The sequence below is a fragment of the Schistocerca piceifrons genome, chromosome 1 (genome assembly GCF_021461385.2).
Source record: "Schistocerca piceifrons isolate TAMUIC-IGC-003096 chromosome 1, iqSchPice1.1, whole genome shotgun sequence".
NCBI lineage: Eukaryota > Metazoa > Arthropoda > Insecta > Orthoptera > Acrididae > Schistocerca > Schistocerca piceifrons.
This window is the reverse complement of record NC_060138.1, coordinates 1,073,766,937-1,073,787,059: the sequence shown is the minus strand read 5'-3', so window position 1 is coordinate 1,073,787,059 and position 20,123 is coordinate 1,073,766,937. Positions and strand designations below refer to the sequence as shown.

The 20,123-nt window shown below is 41.3% G+C and overlaps 1 protein-coding gene across 1 annotated transcript; it reads right to left on the bottom strand.

Annotated features, from left to right (window-relative positions):
* Positions 1–250: 250 nt before the first annotated feature.
* On the bottom strand, positions 251–17,893 carry LOC124767272 (holotricin-3-like). Its single transcript, XM_047249149.1, has 4 exons — positions 17,737–17,893; positions 9,475–9,573; positions 2,921–3,143; positions 251–348 (listed from the first exon to the last, which is right to left on the bottom strand). The coding sequence occupies exons 1-4, from the start codon at positions 17,798–17,800 to the stop codon at positions 333–335; spliced, it is 402 nt and encodes a 133-aa protein (XP_047105105.1). The 5' UTR covers positions 17,801–17,893; the 3' UTR covers positions 251–332.
* Positions 17,894–20,123: the final 2,230 nt, after the last annotated feature.

The following is a 20,123-nucleotide window of genomic DNA, read 5'->3' as shown; positions in this document are numbered from 1 at the left end:
ATATGTCTTATTCAGACATGAGCTTCTGTCAGTCACAGCTTGTACAACGGATAATGCTACTGTTTTGGCTGTTCCACATTCCGTCTGGCTACTCTGTAGCAGAACATACTTTCTTCTTGGATTTCAGATCATCGATCCCTCCGTAGCTGCGTTGGTTTCGTAAAGGCTGGTTAAAGTACGTGTCTTTAGCGAGAATACATTTTCTTAGCTTACAATATTAGGACAGAGTAAAGAATATTGACAGGCTCAGTAATATTAACCAAGTAGTTTATTTGATCCAAGTTACAATGGCATCAGTAAGCAGAAGAGACAAGCGATCACGTCCAGACTTCTCACTTTCCATGTCCACTGAAACAAAGAAAGTAAATACATATTAAATAAATTGTTTCAAATCTTTACCGTCACATAAATTTACTTCCATCAAAAGCAGCTCATTTTATGGTTTAGGTTACTTTATTTTCTACTTTATTTACTTATTTTCTTTTCTGAATACATTACCGTCCTGCAACATGGAGAACATTACGTAACTACATTATTTGTTAGGTCCTGCAAGATCTGTCAGATGACGTAATACTGTCGGCGCTAGCACCAGTGACATTCCAGTCGTTAATGTGAGTCCACGTAAGAAAACGAAGCAACACGAAGGAATCATACTATTGCGACTGAAAGCGGTATATGTGATGTACATGTACAGACAAAGAAGCGATTACAATGTCATCAAAATTGATGATTTAACAAGAGAAAGAGCTTCACAAATTGAGCAAGTCAATAACTTGCCGGTCCACCTCTGGCCCTAATGCAAGCAATTATTCGGTTTGGCATTGATAGAGTTATTCGATGTCCTCCTGAGGGATATCGTGCCAGATTCTGTCTCATTGGCACTCCAACCATCCCAGCTGGTTGGCGTGCTCTGCTCATAATGCTCCAAACGTAGTATTTCAGCAACCTCATCATTCGTCACAGTGGCTAGATTGGACTGTAAAAAATATTGGACTGCGTAAAAATTTGGACTCTGTACGGACGCTGATGATTGCGCAGTTGAGCGCCCCGCAAACCAAACATCATCATCAGCATCCGAACGTTCGTGACTGAGGAGAGATCCGGGGACCTTGCCGGGCAAGATAGGATGTGGCAAGCACGCAAGACAGCGGTAAGACCTCACGGCTCTCGTGCTGAAGTGTAATACCAGGAGGGCTTGTCATGAAAGGCAACAAAACAGGGTGTAGAATATCGTCGACGTATGGCCGTGCTGTAAGGGTGCTTCGGATCTCAACCAAAGGGGTGATATGAAATAAAATAGCATCCCAGACTCTCACTCCTGGCTGTCCGGCTGCATGGCGGGCGACCGGGGCGCCTCCAGACACATCTTCAGCCTGGAATCTCATTGATCGGAGTAGAATTGTCTTCAGCGATGCATCCCGGTTCGAACTGAGCTCCGATGGCCAGCAAGGACGTGTGTGGAAATACACCAGACAGCGGTGGGATACCAACCTGTCACCCGCTGTACGTCTCTACAACCAGGAGTAAAGGTGTGGAGTGTCGTCATTTGTTTTAGTAGCAGGACCCCTTTAGTTGTCATCCGCAGCACCCTTGCAGCACAGCGATACGTCAACGATACTCTACGTTTTTCATGGGAAGCCATCCTGGGCTTACATTTCAGACAGATAATGCCCGCCCACAGACGCAGATAGTTTCTGCTGCTTGTCTTCGTCCTTGCCAAACTCTAGCTTGACCAGCAAGTCTCCGTATCTATTCCAAATTCAGAATGTTTGGAACTTTATGGGCAGGACAATCCAACCACCTCGGGATATCGACGATCTAACGCCCCAATTGGACAGAATCTAGTACGATATTCCTCAGGATGACATCCAAAAACTATCAATCAACGTCAAGCCGAATAACTGCTTGCATGAGGGCCAGATATGTATCAAAGCTTTATGGACTTGCTCAGTTTGTGAAGATTGTTATTTTGAATAAATCCTGCAATTATTCTGAAACTGTCATAATTAGTTGCCTGTAAATGTACAACACATCTACAGGTTCGCGTCCCATTCAGATAATTACTTCGTGGTGCGTCTTTTTTTAAAATTTTATTTACTCAGAGAATATAAAGTAATGAGCAAACGTCTTGACTTTCTGTCGAGCTTTACCTCTACAAATCACTATAAAATAACACGAAAATACTCGGTTATTTATATTTGTCATCAAATGGCCGGAGCTTCAATAATTATCAGGTATATTTTCGGTTAACTTTTATTTGACAATCACAACCGCTTTTTTTGTTTAGTTGAAAAACGCCGCTGCTAGTTTCGATAATTACTGTCATCGTTAGGGGCTATTATCCTTCTTAATTAGCCCATAATCAGTCCAAAGACGTCTCGCATGTAAGCGCAAAGGAGCCAAGCTGCTATAAATCATGAAGGACAGGTTCAAATGGCTCTGAGCACTATGGGACTTAACTTCTGAGGTCATCAGTCCCCTAGAACTTAGAACTACTTAAACCTAACTAACCTAAGGACAACACACACATCCATGCCCGAGGAAGGACTCGAACATGCGACCGTAGCGGTCGCGCGTTACCAGACTGTAGCGCCTAGAACCGCTCGGCCACCCCGGCCGGCCATGAAGGACAGGATTGTGACCGATAAATAAATGTGAATATATTCAATATTCTGCTTGCCACGTTCATAATTGTTCTTTAATGCATTTCGTTACATTCTGATGACTGCTCAGTGAAAATAACCTATTAGTTAAAGCTTGAATGTGTGAGAAATTGACCCTTTACAGAAGTGAGAGGTATCTGTGGAAGATCAGTAAAACCACTCCTAATATGCCCTGTAAGTAGCAAGCATTTTTTCGATAAATCTACGTCACCTGTAATATAACAGTAGGTGACGGAACTATGACGGCTGATACTCACTGCTTGCCACCCCCAATGCCGCCTCCAAAGCTGCCGCTGGAGCTGGAGCTGGAAGCCTGGGAGCTGCTCTGGGAGTAGCTACCGCTGCCGCCGCCACCAAAGCCGCCGCCCCCGTGATGGCCGCCGCCGAGGCCGCCTCCGTGGCCGCCTCCGTGGCCGCCACCGCCGCCTCCGCACGTCTTGCAGCCGCCGCCTCCGCGCTTCACACGTGCTGCTGCTTCACCTGCGGGGGCAATCGTGTCATCAGAACCGCCTCTTATTACACCCTTAAAGATCTGTACTGTAAATCAGAGCTGAACGCCGCCAGAAAGTTTCTAGTTACACTGTGTGAATATGTTTGTTCTTTCTGGTACGGTTGGGCTGTTTTGGGGGAAGAGACCAAGCAGCAAGGTCATCGGTCTCATCAGATTAGGGAAGGATGAGGAAGGAAGTCGGCCGTGCTCTTTCGAAGGAACCATACCGGCATTTGCTGCAGCGATTTAGGGAAATCACGGAAAACTTAACTCAGGATGATCGGACGCGGGATTGAACCGCCGTCCTCCCGAATGCGGGTCCAGTGTGCTAACCACTGCGCCACCTCGCTCGGTGTTCTTTCTGACATTGCCGTCATCTTACCTGTGAACTGAGCTCATCCATTCACAGCAGAAAATGGTTAGAGGCGTAATTTGAAGCGCGGTACAACACGATGTTTTTGACGTACAGAAAGCTATGCCGAAACTAAAAGAAATAGCAAGTAAGAAAAACAATCTAAGGACCGATTATGAAGAAAACCTCGAACCTATGCGTTTATTTCGTAATAATCAAGTCAGACATCATAGCGTCGTATTTCCGTCCTCGTCAATAATTTATAAATAATACTGATTGGTGTTTCTTTGTTACTGCCACTAAGATAACAGTTTTATTGGGCAAGGCCTACTGTGAGAGCACACGAGAGACATCAATTACTTAAAGAGACAAAACGATGTAGAAAAAAATTGCGTTTTTCCAGAATGAAACTTTTACAACTTCTCAAAAATTCCCACCTATATCAATAAGGTTGTCCCAACGATAAGCTAGTTTTTTAATACCTGATACAAAGAAGTACTTGTCGTGTTGTTAGTTCCCACAAATTCGATGACCCACTTCGTTCTTGTTGTTTTTCCACCTAATGTCTCCTTAAGTGGACCAAACAGGAGAAAATCAGAATGAGCCAAATCTGGACTGTAGGAAGGATGTGGTAGTACCTCCCAACTCAATGGTTTCTTGGATCAGCTGGCAGTGCGGGGTGGGCATTGTTGTTGTTGTTGTGGTCTTCAGTCCTGAGATTGGTTTGATGCAGCTCTCCATGCTATCTATCCTGTGCAAGCTTCTTCATCTCCCAGTAACTACTGCAATCTAAATCCTTCTGCATCTGCTTAGTGTATTCATCTCTTGGTCTCCCTCTACGATTTTTACCCTCCACGCTGCCCTCCAATACTAAATTGGTGATACTTTGATGCCTCAGAACATGTCCTTCCAACCGATCCCTTCTTCTAGTCAAGTTGTGCCACAAACATCTCTTCTCCCCAATTCTGTTCAATATCTCCTCATTAGTTATGTGATCTACCCATCTCATCTTCAGCATTCTTCTGTAGCACCACATTTCAAAAGCTTCTATTCTCTTCTTGTTCAAACTATTTATCGTCCATGTTTCACTTCCATACATGGCTACACTCCATACAAATACTTTCAGAAACGACTTCCTGACACTTAAATCTATACTCGATGTTAACAAACTTCTCTTCTTCAGAAACGCTTTCCTTGCCATTGCCAGTCTACATTTTATATCCTCTCTACTTCCACCATCATCAGTTATTTTGCTCCCCAAATAGCAAAATTCCTTTACTACTTTAAGAGTCTCATTTCCTAATCTAATTCCCTCAGCATCACCCGACTTAATTCGACTACATTCCATTAGCCTCGTTTTGCTTTTGTTGGTGTTCATCTTATATCCTCCTTTCGAGACACCATCCATTCCGTTCAACTGCTCTTCCAAGTCCTTTGCTGTCTCTGACAGAATTAGAATGTCATCGGTGAACCTCAAACTTTTTATTTCTTCTCCATGGATTTTAATACCTACTCCAAATTTTTCTTTTGTTTCCTTCATTGCTTGATCAATATACAGATTGAATAACATCGGAGAGAGGCTACAACCCTATCCCTTCCCAATCACTGCTTCCCTTTCGTGTCCCTCGACTCTTGTAACTGCCATCTGGTTTCTGTACAAATTGTAAATAGCCTTTCGCTCCCTGTATTTTACCCCTGCCACCTTCAGAATTTGAAAGAAAGTATGCCAGTCAACGTCGTCAAAAGCTTTCTCTAAGTCTACAAATTCTAGAAACGTAGGTTTGCCTTTCCTTAATCTAGCTTCTAAGATAAGTCCTAGGGCCAGTATTGCCTCACGTGTTCCAATATTTCTACGGAATCCAAACTGATCTTCCCCGAGGTCGGTTTCTACTAGTTTTTCCATTCGTCGTAAAGAATTCGCGTTTATGAAACAGTAACTACAATGTGACTGTTTGATATGCTTTATTATACGATCTAGATTTCAGCCTCAGACCATTGTCAAGTGTTACAAATGACTGATTTTTATTACACACTTGTATCCCCTTAATAAATCGTCCAAGTCGCCAGCCAATTATCACCTTTACCTGCGAAACATCAAGTTTATATAACCAAAGATGTGTATTTTAATGATGAATTGCGTGATTTTTGACATTTACTCTGGTCTAAGGCTGAAACCTAGATCTTGTAATAAAGCATATCATAGAGTCAAATAGCGGTCATATCTTTCCGTAAGTTTTATCTGACTTTGACTGTACTTGAAGGAAAACACGTCGATTGTTTCTCAAACGTTTCTTTCTGCATCCTATATTGTTCTCAAAAATTGGTATTTTGTCTATCGGATTTTTTTGCGTAGACAGAGGTATATTGAAATAAGCGAAGATTATTTCTAAAGTGATTCCATATCGCGTCGTGCCCTTTGAACGTTGCCCAACTGATCGTGTGGAACTGTAGAACTACAGAATATTAAAACTGCTGCGAGATAGAATGTCCTGTATAACAACTTAGTTTGTGGTTCTAATTACCAAAAGTTGACAGTTGGATATTCCTTCATCGTCATTTTACTCAATATCTATTACTATCCTAGACCACTCGTTTTTGTATTGACTAAGAAAGAATGGTGGAGATTTGTTGAACTTACTTCATAAACGGGGCGCCACTGCTTGTGCCACTGCCTGTGTTACATTCCATTGCTGTAAGTATTGTACAGCTGGTCTTGATACTCATCTTCAGTTTTATGTCATATGAGTTCCATATCAAAGATGTTAATCAGCCCGAAGCTCAGCTAAGAGCCGCTCGTGAGACGGATTAACGACTATCAGTGTGTGACGTCCCCTAGCTTGGTTGTGGTTTCCACGTTGTGTTGTGCACTAGTTTCAGTGGAAGGTGGGCTAGGTATTCGTTTTAGACACTTACTAAATAAGAGATAAAAGACAAAATCCTGTTAAACACGATCCGTACGTGAATGAAAGACCTCTGTTTATAATGAAGATCGGACGAAGGTCATTCTATCTTAGAGATAACAAACCTAAGATGTGCAGATTAAAGATACAGTGATGAAAAGGAAAAAAAACAGAAGGGTAAAACTACACCACTGCAATGCAAACTATATTGAGCATGAAACACGAGTTTTAGAGAGCGAATAATTTCAAAAGAGTCAATACTTACTGACGAGTGTCTTTCTCAAAAAACATAGTCGCGATAATGAAGTTTGAGCCCCGTCTTAGCATAAAGGAAGCGGAAGTGTCAACATCCATAGTATGGGATCTTTGCGTAAAGTAAGCAGAAGTGCCAACATTCATCGTATGGGAATCGCGGAAAATCTTTAAACAAAACTAATATAAAGGTACATGGTAGTGATTTGCCTGTAACACAAAATTTCGAACCGTAGTAACTCATCACAGCAAAGACTTTAATAATCAACTGACAAATCTTCCAGGAACTGAGTTTCCTCGTCTTTCGATTGTAACAGACGTTTCTGACGATAGCAAAACTTCGACATATCTTAGTTGCTGCGAACATGTTTTTTTGTGCAACATGCGGAAAACTTTTCCATGCATGGCTTACTGACTTATTACTATGTTCTCTCTGGCGTCTGTCAAGAAGCTTCAGACCATTCATTGCAAGACTGAAACGTTGATATAGGAACTCATGCCAGTAAATGGATTCAAATATCATGTACATGCCACTCATTTCAGCGTGATCTGAATAGACCATCTCTGTAGGTTTTAATATCTTATGCATTAAATCTGTTTAAAAGTCATATTGACAATGCTTCACGGGTTCCAGCACATCAGACAGTTCCACTTACTGTACTGAATAAGAGCTATCTTAAATACTGTGGGAATAGGGCATGGAGGATGCAGCGATAGTTGGAACAAATTGTTTACCTCATTTCATTTTCATTAGGCTCCGCGTAATGCAGCTGGAATTTTCTGAACAGTTATTACGTAAGGTCACTTAGTACCAGTCTTATTACGTCCTGTTAGCTTTGCTGCCAGTACCCTCTCACTTATCCCGAACATCTGCTCAGTCACTGTGTCTTTATGAAGTACACAGTTAAATATAAGCATCGTAAGAAACTGGTCGCCTTGAATCAACCGTTTGCTCTGCAGCGCTATGTGGTGAAACCTACTGCAAATATAAATTGTGTGACAAACGAGTAATCGAACCAACTCCTCTAGCAACTGATCCTTCTTAGAATTCCTTGTGGCCAAAATGCTTGTGAAACGTAAATATTCGATGTCGGCTTTGTTCGATACGAAATTTTAATGTACTAGTCACGGGAAAGATGCTTTTCGCACACAATGATTTGTAGCAGAAGAAGAATGTCCTCAATAGCCGCCTAATTTAAGATGACATCATTCACCCAGTGCAAAGACACCTCCAAGAACAGAAGTAGCATAAAAGCAGTGTAAAATGTAGCTGACAACAAAACACTTTTGTTCATGACACCAATTGTTCCAACACTAGAAATATCATCTGACCACTAATTTTTCTAAAACTGAGAACTCTGCTTATTTGGCTAATACATCAAATATTGGAAAAGATCAGGAATCAATATGTAATATTTAAGACCCTACACTTACAGAGCACCTTGAAACAGGCCCTATCTGTATAGCACGCTGGAGAAATTAAAACCACAGCGTATATACGAATTATTACTGCGAAAGAGAAGAAACTATAAAAACATGCAGTTATTGTGACAGTTCACAGTTCACAAAATGCAGTGCCTCTGATAAAGAAAAACAAAGGTCTGTAGATACAACTAATAATAACGTATGTTTACAGAATCTCTGCATCAATTATCACTATCTAACGAAGAGGAAAGTAAGCAGTTTCGCTCGAAGTTTTTTGAGCCGTCGCTTCAGCAGCAGCACATTGCAATACCGAGAAGCAAAATTAGATTTATGATTGTCCTCTTCGGCAACCAACAGAATTTGTTTACAGCATAAAGTTCTGCAAAATCTAATGTGTGTGAATTCCTAATGGACCAAACTGCAGAGGTCATCAGCCCCTAGACTTACACAGTACTTAAACTAACTTTTGCTAAGAACACCACACACACCTATGCCCGAGGGACGACTCGAACTTCTGGCGAGAGGGACCACGCAATCTGTAACATGACGCCTCAAACCGCGCGGCCACTGCCCGCGGCTAAGCTTTGCAGTACAACGTGCTAGTGACACTACGAAATAATGTTCTATGCGAGATTTCATGTTTGCTATTCATCAATTACCTCAAGCACTTCGTCGCTTACAGTATGACTTAACTATCGGAAAGAAACTCTCGTAAAATAGCTACTTAAAGGTACTGCAGTACAGTAAGCGATTTCTAGAACCAAAATCACGTGACATTGACTGAAGAAATTAATAAAACCCTTAAACAGTTACTATTATGTTGTACCTTCAACCATTTACAGTTTTGATGATTCCTGAGGAGATATTAATAAGATTTTCTTTTTATTGATATCGGGTGCTGTTCCGTTGAAAGAACACTTTGTATAGGAGGAATTATGGACATTCTAATGAAATGCAAGCCCTTTTCATATAAATTCATGAGACGAAATGTGCGATAATTTTTACAGAAAATTCAGCATATTTCTTTTCCAAGAAATGTTGACCAAAAAAAAAAAATGGCTCTGAGCTCTATGGGTCTTAACATCTATGGTCATCAGTCCCCTAGAACTTAGAACTACTTAAACCTAACTAACCTAAGGACATCACACAACACCCAGTCATCACGAGGCAGAGAAAATCCCTGACCCCGCCGGGAATCGAACCCGGGAACCCGGACGCGGGAAGCGAGAACGCTACCGCACGACTACGAGCTGCGGACAAATGTTGACAACAATGAAAACAAGAGATGATTTGCTGTAGAATGTGTTCTCACCAATAACTGTACGCAAGATATGGGTGTAGAGTTAAGTAATACATGTACCTGTAAAAAAGAGTTGCATCCTTTAAACTTACCTTCTGCAGCCTGAGAAGCAGCTGGTACTTCTTCAGATGGTACCTTCTCTTCGTGAACTTTCACGGCTTCTTCGTTAACATCTGGTGTCGGTGAAGCATCTGGAAGACACGCATTGAGTTCAGTGCGTTAGATAGTGAGGAAGTGTATTCAGTTAACGAATACGATGGTAGGAAAAACGAGAAACGGAGACGCTATTGACAACTTGAGACCTATATTAAGAGTGCAATGAGCAGGCGTAAGACGGAAATGGCGCAATTTCTTCTACCCGTAGAGAAACGTCATGATAATATAAATGTTCCTAAACTGTCAAGATCCAAATTCTGTAAATCAATTATTAGTTTAATTATTGTTTGTCTCTCCCTTGAACTGACTTTTCACTTCTTCGCTCCCTTAATTTTTTAAAACAGTTGTCAATTAGTTTCCCACAGTCAAAGGACTTCACTCACGTTTTCCTACAAGGATACCATAGTCACTACTCACCCCTCACACGAAAGGGTGATGGCGAGTGCCAATGCGCAAACACAATCACATACACAAACACACAAAGGGGTGAGTGGCTACTTCCTTGTATAAGAGTTTTGTGGTGTCACCGCCAGACACCACACTCGCTAGGTGGTAGCCTTTAAATCGGCCGCGGTCCGTTGTACTGTAGTGATCCAGCTCCTCGCCATGATTCGAGTTCGACATTTTGGTGCGATTACCAAACAAATGTATTCTATTTCATGAAATATGTGATAGACAAAACGGCTAATGTTCTTATCAGGTCATTAAAAAACCAAATAATATCAGTCTGATTTAATGAATTAAACTGATAGCTAAAAGGTTTTCACTGGTACCTAATATTGGTTCATTTCACAAAATGTTGCGGTTTATACTTTTACTAATGTTCCCTAATATTTCTCCAGGAAGAAAACTCTGTTAATTATCTGGAAACTGAAACGTCCAAGGACGTTTTCCGCATGACAGACAAATTATTTTCGTCCTACCTCTTGTAAGTAATGGTGGAATGGAAATATGTACTACATTCATCATCGCAAATATTTTACTTTAGATTATTAGCACAAAATGAAGTGACTTATATTGAAAATGTTTCGTTACTTCTCTGCTTGCTGAGCTATGAGCCACAGAAAGACCTGTCACTTTCTATAATTCTTCCATGACATTCTCTTTGCTGACGTCTCCACCGAAATGACAGAATATGAATACATGGCAAAAAATATATTATTCTTGAAAGTATACTACATTAAAGTATTTCTTGGCTTAATATTTATATTTAAATTTCGGACGTGTCGCACTTTTAGATCACGTTAGTGCTAGCGCAGACAACTTATTTTGGCACCCATCAAAGGCCCGAAGACAGTAGTAGAGGAAGTATTACACCAGACTCTGATGCAAATTCATTCTCAAAAATGAGACTACAACGTCATTTGCAAATGACTGATCTCTTAAGGAGTACGACCCTAAATTTAATGTTATGACACAGCGAAAATGCGCTGTTGGTGTAGAGGCGAAAGCTAAGATTGGTTATTTATTTATTTTTCATGCTCAGTGTATGCCGTTCAGACTTCCTCATGTCGCTCCAGAGCTACATACATGCCGTTCTTTTTGTTGTTTTGCTTCAGAAAATTTATTATTAATAGTAGCGATTTAAAACAAGATATTAATGCACATAGAAAATTTTGCCATAAAAATGAGTTACTACGGTAAATTAAGTTGTTAGAAAGAGAAATGCAAGTTGAACAGCCCAGCTAGGAGATGGTAAACGTCCGGTGGGAAATGAGAGCAATCATTTCGTATGGAGTAAAAGTGCCTTCAAAATCAAGGACAGATATTTTTTCGATTTAGGAAATAAGCCATCAGTTTTCTTTTAACGATAGAGTTGTGTTTTTGTTGTGTAATAGATACAGGGAGATCATTTTAAACTTGAGTGCCAACCGTGAATAAGATTAAAGAGAAAGTGGCTGTGTGATTAAATGAAACAGAATGGATTTTGCTATGATAGGATGTATCGTTGATTCTATGTACTTTTTCAAACCAAATTTTTTTTCCATTTGGCATATCTGTGTGACCAGTGAGCAATTAGTCTTTTACACCTAAAAATATTAAATGTTTAGATAGTTACATTATTGTTTGAAAAATTAGGTGTACAAATTTTTTGTCGCTATTGTGGAATAATTAGTCCTGTTTCTCCACTCATCACGTTTGCTATTGAACAGTTAATATTTTCAAGCATGGAATGAAAGGTAAGGACCCACTGATGGTGTAATACATGTGCTTAGATGTATTTAGGCGAAGAAATTGAAGGGAATTTGTATTCCTAAAAACAGGTGGAATTCATTCCTATAATCATTCTGCAAAACAATTGTGCTTTATTTCGAACAATGCTAACCAACAATGATTATACAAAAATATTGTTTACTTCTTTTGGATCATGTTGTCTCTGTGAAAACGGTACAAAAAATTGAATATAATTTCCCATATGTACCACGATATTCAGAGTTATACTTGAAGCAAGTTCAAGCATGCTGTCGTATATGCGTTGTGTAAAGCATTGTGGAAGAGTCAACTAGTAATGATTTGTGTAAGTCTTCTAATCTGTACACAAATATGGTTTATCGTTAATTTAATGGGTTATTGTGTAAACTTAAGGATTTTGAATTCAATTAACGTTTTTAGTCACCTTAACAAGAACTAGAACCACATACTTTGCACCAGAGACGAACGCCATTGGCAGTTTACAGAAAGAACAAATGCTCTTGTCTAAATGCTCGTACTGAGCGAAATATTGGCCTCTACCTTTCGAGGCGCAGTAGTGAGTTTCATCAGTATATATCAGGTTAACGATTGTTGACTTTGTACGCCGGGAAACCTGAATGTGATTTATAAGTAGTTCCCCGTACTCATCTGGACAGTGCTGGACTGTTTCCCCATCTTTCAAAAATAGTTCAAAGGGCTCTGAGTACTATGGAACTTAACATCTGAGGTCATCAGTCCGCTATAACTTAGAACTACGTAAACCTAACTAGCCTAACGACGTCACAGACATCCATGCCCGAGGCAGGCTTCGAACCTGCGACCTTAGCGATCGCGCGGTTCCAGACTGAAGCGCCTAGAACCAGTCGGCCGGCTCCCCATCTTTATCTCAGCAACACAACACACAATAACAGGGAGATGGCACAGTGATGATACACTGGTCTCGTATTCGGGAGAGTTGTTTCTGTTGCTACTGTAAATCGATTAACGCTACTGCCGGGATGATTCCTTTAAAATGAACATAGCCTATTGCCTTTTTTTTTCTTTCCTAGAGCTTGGGTCTATCTCCAGTGACGTCATCGTCGATGGGAAGCTGAACTCTAATATTATCTTCTGCCTTTTACAGCACACGGAACAAAACGCACGAGAATCGCTTTTAGATTTACACGAATTTCGCTCTCATTATCAGAAAACGCGACTTTTCGGTGACATGAATTAAGTGTTAAATGCATGGGGACTGATTTCTATCGCAAGAGCAACTCTAAGGAATGAAGAAGTTGTAACACTGGTATTCACTCTCTTTTAATCATCATCTGAAATCTTAAGGAAAATCTAGTGCAATTAACGTTCAACGTGCAAAGAGTGAATCAGGCTGCAGTGCCCAAACTTGGAATCCAAATGTATGAAGGAAACCATTATGATAGAATTAGAATGCACATAACTGGACGGTAAGTTCGCATCAAAATACGAAACAGTAATCGGCGTCCCTTAGGCAGGCGTGATAGGACCACATGTAGTCGCAGTAACTACAAATGAGTGGTTAGGCGCCTGGAATAGGCTACGGCAATGCAGTCACCATCAAACTGAACATTCACGTCTGGCTCGCATGCAGCAAGAAGGTGGGCCCACGGTACAAAGATAAAAGAAATTTTATCCCTACTGTATATGAACTAGATACACGGTTAATTGTGATCCTTGTAGATGGAAATAAATGCTAACTTACGTGTACGTACTCACGTTGAAATGAGAGTCTTCTGTTAAAGTAAGTAGACAGTCGAAAGGTCTGATACAGCTACGGGGCCTGTCATGAGATCACCAGGCTTGAACTTCAGTTTTAACATATTTATGGGATAATTTGCCTAAACGTTACAACACATTAAAAAGCTTTTTTCATCAATGTTACGCCTTTTCAGAATTCCACTAAAAAGTATATAGTTCCATTAAAACGAACGGTAATTTCTTCAGACTATATATATATGTATATATACAATAGACTATGGAAACTATCGCATCTTCAAGAGCAAGACTGACAAACGAATTGCCAATGGTACGCTACTCCTGGGCATGGCATTTGCGGTGCACAGAAATATATTAGGCTCAGTTAGAGAGGTCTCTTCCATAAATAATCGCCTCATGACCATGCATATCCAGTGCGCCAACAAGAAATACACATTAATAAATGTTCATGCACCCACAAACATAGACAACAAAAAACGCCAACTACAAACTGAAAAATTCTGGACTAAACTTGAAGATGTCATGGCCAAAATTCCCCGGGATGATATCAAAATCTTAATGGGAGATTTCAATGCACAAATTGGCAGAGAGAAAGAACACCAAAAAACTGTAGGAAAATATCCAGCACACAGATTCACCAACAGAAACGGACTGAGATTTATTGAACTATGCCAACAAAATAATCTAAAAATAATGTCTACATCTTTGAGAAAAAAACCTAGAAAACAAAAGACCTGGAGGCCCCCCATACAAGAGATCGGCGAATATCAGACTGACCACATTGCCATCTCCTATTTCGTACAGAAAGAGATCCATGATGTCCAAGTCCGCAGAGGGGCGAACATTGACTCAGACCACTACTTAACACGCATTAAAGTGAAATTCACCCCAAAAAAATTCTACCCGAAGAAAACACACATGATGAAATTTGACACACGAACAATCAAAGAAACCAATCTGAAGGAGGAGTGGGAAAAAGAACCAGCTGACTCTTGGGAAAAATTTCGAACAAAAATTACAAAGAAGGCAAAAGAACTGATCCCATTGAAAAAGAACACAAAACACCCCTGGTGGGACTCTGGATGTGAAAAAGCGCTGGAAGAAAGAAAGAAAGCCTTTCTGAAGTATAACAGTAAAAAATCGCCAGAAAATCTAGATCACTTCCACAACACCAGAAGACAAGTGGCAAAACAATCAGACAAGTCAAGAGGAAGTACGTCAAGGAACAGTGTGAGTCTATTGAAGAAAATTTCCGTAACTATAATGCACGAGACTTCTATAAGACCTTTTCTGGGAGAATCAATGGATACGGCTCACGAAATCTATGTTTCAGAAAACTAGATGGAAAACTAGCGCTCACAAATCGGGAAAATTGTGAGGAGCTGGCAAGATACTTTTCCGGACTCCTCAATTGCCCTGAACCTTCTTCAAGATTCCCTCAAGAAAATGCTATCTACACAAATCCAGAATCCCCACCACCTACACTAGAGGAGATCCAAAGACATATTCATAGACTGAAAAACAACAAGGCATCCGGAGAAGATAATATCACTGCAGAACTACTTAAAAATCTTGGACCAAATTCCCTCAAAGAACTCACTCAAATCATCACAGACATTTGGCAGACAGAAAAACTACCAGAAGATTGGAAATGCGCCCTAATTCATCCACTGCATAAAAAGGGAGACATGGCAGATATAAACAACTATCGAGGAATCTCCCTTCTCCAAGTCACTTATAAAATCCTCTCAGCTTGTCTTCTTCAACGAACACAAGAACAACTCGAACACAGTGTTGGTGAATACCAAGCTGGCTTTCGCCCTCACCGATCCTGTGCAGAACAAATTTTCAATTTGAAGACAACACTAAAATACAAAGCAGTCAGAAACAGTCCGATCATTTGTTCCTTTGTTGATTTCGCAAAGGCTTATGATTCAGTCGATAGGCAATCTCTCTTTATTATCCTTGAGGAGCTAGGACTCGATCCGAAAACCCTAAACCTTATCAAAGAAACGCTCACAAACACAACTTCTAAGATAAAATTCCTGGGTGAAATATCAGAGCCCTTCCTGATCAAAACCGGCGTCAGACAAGGTGACGGTTTGTTTCCACTCCTCTTCAACCTTGTCTCAGACAAAGTCATCCGAGAATGGGAAAAAGAACTGAAGAATCAAAATTACTGGAAGCCTATACAACTAGGAAGATCTAAAGATGGTATTAAAATTTCATGCTTGGCATTTGCAGATGACGTGGCCATTCTAGCAGAAAACGAGACCACAGCAATTAAACAGATAGACATTCTCAAAAAATGCGCCGAAAAAGTTGGGCTAAAAATTTCCTTCCAAAAAACCAAATTCATCTGCTCAAAATTTGAAACTCAAAAACTGACTACAAAATATGGACAAATTGAGAGAGTTCCATTCTTTAAATACTTAGGCGAGGTCCTAGAACCCACAGGGGGAGAGAAAACTGCACAAAAAGTTCGACTGCAAAAACTGAAAAGAGCATACTGGAAAACCCACAACATCTACAATAAAAAGTGTCTCTCCATTCACTCAAAAATACGACACTACAATACAGTAATCAAGCCCGAAGCACTATATGCCAGCGAAACACTCACACTCCATAGAAAAGGCGACCTGGAAGGCATCCTGAAAGAGGAACGCAAAATTATCAGAAAGATTCTTGGCCCAAAAAGAACGGAAGATGGATACAGGTTACAGTCTCGGAAAACTACAGAAAAATTATCTAACCTCGCCGCAGACATCCGGAAAAGAAGACTAAAATTTTACGGTCATATCCACAGACTCCCAACATCCAGACTCTCCCACAGAATTTTAATATACATTGAAAAATTGAAAACCATACCCTGGATACAAGAAACCAAAACAGATCTAGCAAATGCACAAATAAATTCTTCAGAAGTTATAAACAGAAATGTATACAGGCAAAAAATCAATAGTTGGAAAGTACAACCCGAGAATGAAGTTTGCAAGAGACAGGGGACAAAATGGACAGAGGAAAGAAAGAGAATTCATGGGGAAAGAATGAGAGAAGTTTGGAGAATTAAAAAATTGAATCGGAAAAGCTTTGCGTGATCCGTATGGGTCCAATCGCACATAATAATATATATATATATATATATATATATATATATATATATATATATATATATAATTACTTTTAACGGAATTCTAAAAAGGCGTAACATTGATAAAGTCAGTATAAATTTGAAAACCAAATTGACACACATGCTTGGAATGACATGGGGTTTTATTAGAACAAAAAAAAAAAGAAAAGAAAAAAAGCACCCCATATTGCTAGACGCGTGAAAGATCTCTGGCGCGCGTCGTTTGGTGATGATCGTGTGCTCAGTCGCCACTTTCGTCATGCTTGGCCTCCCAGGTCCCTAGACCTCAGTCCGTGCGATTATTGGCTTTGGGGTTACCTAAAGTCGCAAGTGTATCGTGATCGACCGACATCTCTAGGGATGCTGAAAGACAACATCCGACGCCAGTGCCTCACCATAACTCCGGACATGCTTTACCGTGCTGTTCACAACATTATTCCTCGACTACAGCTATTGTTGAGGAATGATGGTGGACATATTGAGCATTTCCTGTCAAGAACATCATCTTTGTTTTGTCTTACTTTGTTATGCTAATTATTGCTACTCTAATCAGATGAAGCGCCATCTGTCAGACATTTTTTGGATCTTTGTATTTTTTGGTTCTACTAAAACCCCATGTCATTCCAAGCATGTGTGTCAATTTGTACCTCTCTATCTACATTATTCCGTGATTTATCCAGTTTTCAAATTTATACTGACTTTTTGATCACCCGGTATATGTATATTCTCGGGTTAGCAGCCGAGTCAAGGTATCATTCTGCAGCAATGTTTCGACACGTTTTCTACTCGTCATCTTTAGTCGGAGTGTCCACTTCATCTGTAGATGACCAGTAGAAAACTTGTCGAAACGTTGCCTCTGAACGACGCCTTCACTAGTCTTATAATCTGAGAAAACTTCATCATCGAGAGTGGCCGAGAAAGCCTGTATTCCCACATGTAAGTATGAGAGAGACTGTTGAAAAACATTCTCTCTGATTATTTACTTAAATGGACATAGGAGTCTTGTTGGAAGACTTCGACAGAATCGGCTTGGTACTAAACAGTACTCTATAGGTATGCGCAGAGGAATGTCGTACAACTAGCACGAATATCACCGACAGACGTGAAAGTGATCACAACTTCTCGCAATAGGAGGTCTTACCAGTCCAGGAGAGCAGGAGGACGCAGAGCGCCGCTGCAAGAGCGATCTGTGTCAGGCACCTCATGTTGCAGACTGTGTCTGACCAGTGCAGTAGGCGGCCTTTTATAGAACGGTCGCGGCGTGCACCGTCACGCTGCCCAAGAGCACACGGGGTGTTTCCCCTCTACTCGCAGGCGGGCGCGCGTCGGCGACGGGCTTATCTGCAACGTCGCTGTCCTTGGACCCCCAGCTGGGGCCAATTTGGCTTTGTGATCTCGATTAGTGCTTCGCATACCCCGACGCTCAACGGACGTCAGTGCTGGAGCTCCTATTCACGAGTTCCGAGAAGCCTCAATTTCCTCAAATCTCTCCTGTCATATTTTAGTTGCACGTTCATCATTTGGGCCGTTCGAGTCGCTGACCCCAAGTCTGAGAGCTGCCACGGCAGATTCACAGACTCGCATGTGTGATACGAAATCTTAAATAGTACTTGGGAAACACTTGTTTCATGGTAATGCGTATCTCAAGAATGGTTTGTCAATGTCTATAAGTGCATCAGCATAATTCTGCACTGTAGGATTCGCACTAATAATTATTAAATGTAAAATCTGTACTCGATTTTGAGTTCCTCTCTGGTTCGTAGGTTGGGTATGATCTGTAATGTATACGATAATTAACAGTTAAAGCTACTACGATGATACTGTAAGATAATTAGAAACAAAATAATTCTAGTAAACACGTGTCTGCATACAAGTCGTTTGGGAGATAACTGCGAATGGATGGGAGAACCAGTATGAAATATTGTTCTAATCGGTACAAAAGTATAAAGCACTCCGTCTTCAGGCCACGAGTGGCCTACCGGGACCATCCGACCGCCGTGTCATCCTCAGCGGAGGATGCGGATAGGAGGGCTGTGGGGTCAGCATACCGCTCTCACTTTCGTTATGACCGAAGCCGCTACTATTAGGTCGAGTAGTCCTCAATGTGCATCACGAGGCTGAGTGTACCCCGAAAAACAGGGCATGGCGGCTGGATGGTCACCCATCCAAGCGCCTGCCACGCCCAACAGCGCTTAACTTCGGTGATCTCTCGTGAACCGGTGTATCCACTGTGGCAAGGCCGTTGCCGGTACGAAAGTATATCAAATGAAACTTTTCGATCAAGCCCCCATCCAACTGCACTCAAATTTCACACGTGGTGCATGTATGATGGAACACTGTCACACTTCGCTGCTGATTTAAGACTACATCTGATGAGCTAATATGGCCCAAGAGCAGAGCCTGTATCTGGTCCTCCAAGATCACCTGACCTGAATTGTTTGCATTTTTCTGTCTGGGGTCAACTGAAAAGTGAAACGGACAGCTCTCCCGTTGATAAGCAGTGAACTGTATAATATTGTTAAGATATCCGGCATGATCAGGGCGTATTTGAAATATTTCCTAAGTCATCCTAGAGGCGTGTGTTGTATTGCATCCTAATGCGAGGACGACGCGTGGAGCACCTACTATAACAGATAAGACTGTACACGTGCTGAAAAAGGAGAATAACTTCGTGTGGCTCAGTGCCCTGATGCAAGTGTTTCAAGTGGACGCCACTTCGGCGACTTGCATGTCCTTAACCTATCCGAGATATCCAATGGTGGAGAGGGCACCTGCAGTTTAAAGTAGAATCCGGACCACATGTTTCTGGCGAATGTTCGCATCATTGAGAGGTGAATGTTAGGTTACAGGCAAACTGAAAAAAATCCATGGTTCGATTGCGATTCGATACCACCAATCTTTCAGTTCCCAGGCACGCGTTTTACTGATAGACCACCAAGCCTCACTAATAAGTAAGTAAATGTACCTTGGAGAAGCCTTGACAACAATCTTTCTGTCACGCAAGTACGGAAACTAAACACATAGCAGTATCGAAAGGGTAGCTGCTTTGTATCATTTTATATTTCTGTCATAGAGCGGGCCGGCAGGAGTGGCCGAGCGGTTCTAGGCGCTACAGTCTGGAACCGCGCGACTGCAACGATCGCAGGTTCGAATCCTGCCTCGGGCATGGTTGTGTGTGATGTCCTTAGGTTTAAGTAGTTCTAAGTTCTGGGGGACTGATGAACTCAGAAGTTAAGTCCCGTAGTGCTCAAGGCCATTTTTTTGTCATAGAGCGGAAGTGTATTTATCGCTTCTTTGGAGCAGTATAAAGTTATATTTTTGAAGAACTGTAAGTGTCTGCCTCGGTAACTGAGTGGCCAACATGCCTGAGTGGTACTGCCTTGGTGGAAGGACTGGTGCGGGTTCCACTCAGCCTCGTGATGTCAGCTGAGGAGGTGCCTGAGTGAGAAGTAGCAGCTCCTAGGTCTACAAAGCCGACGACGACCTAGACAGCGGTGTGCTCATCCCGTAGCCCTCTATACCGTACCC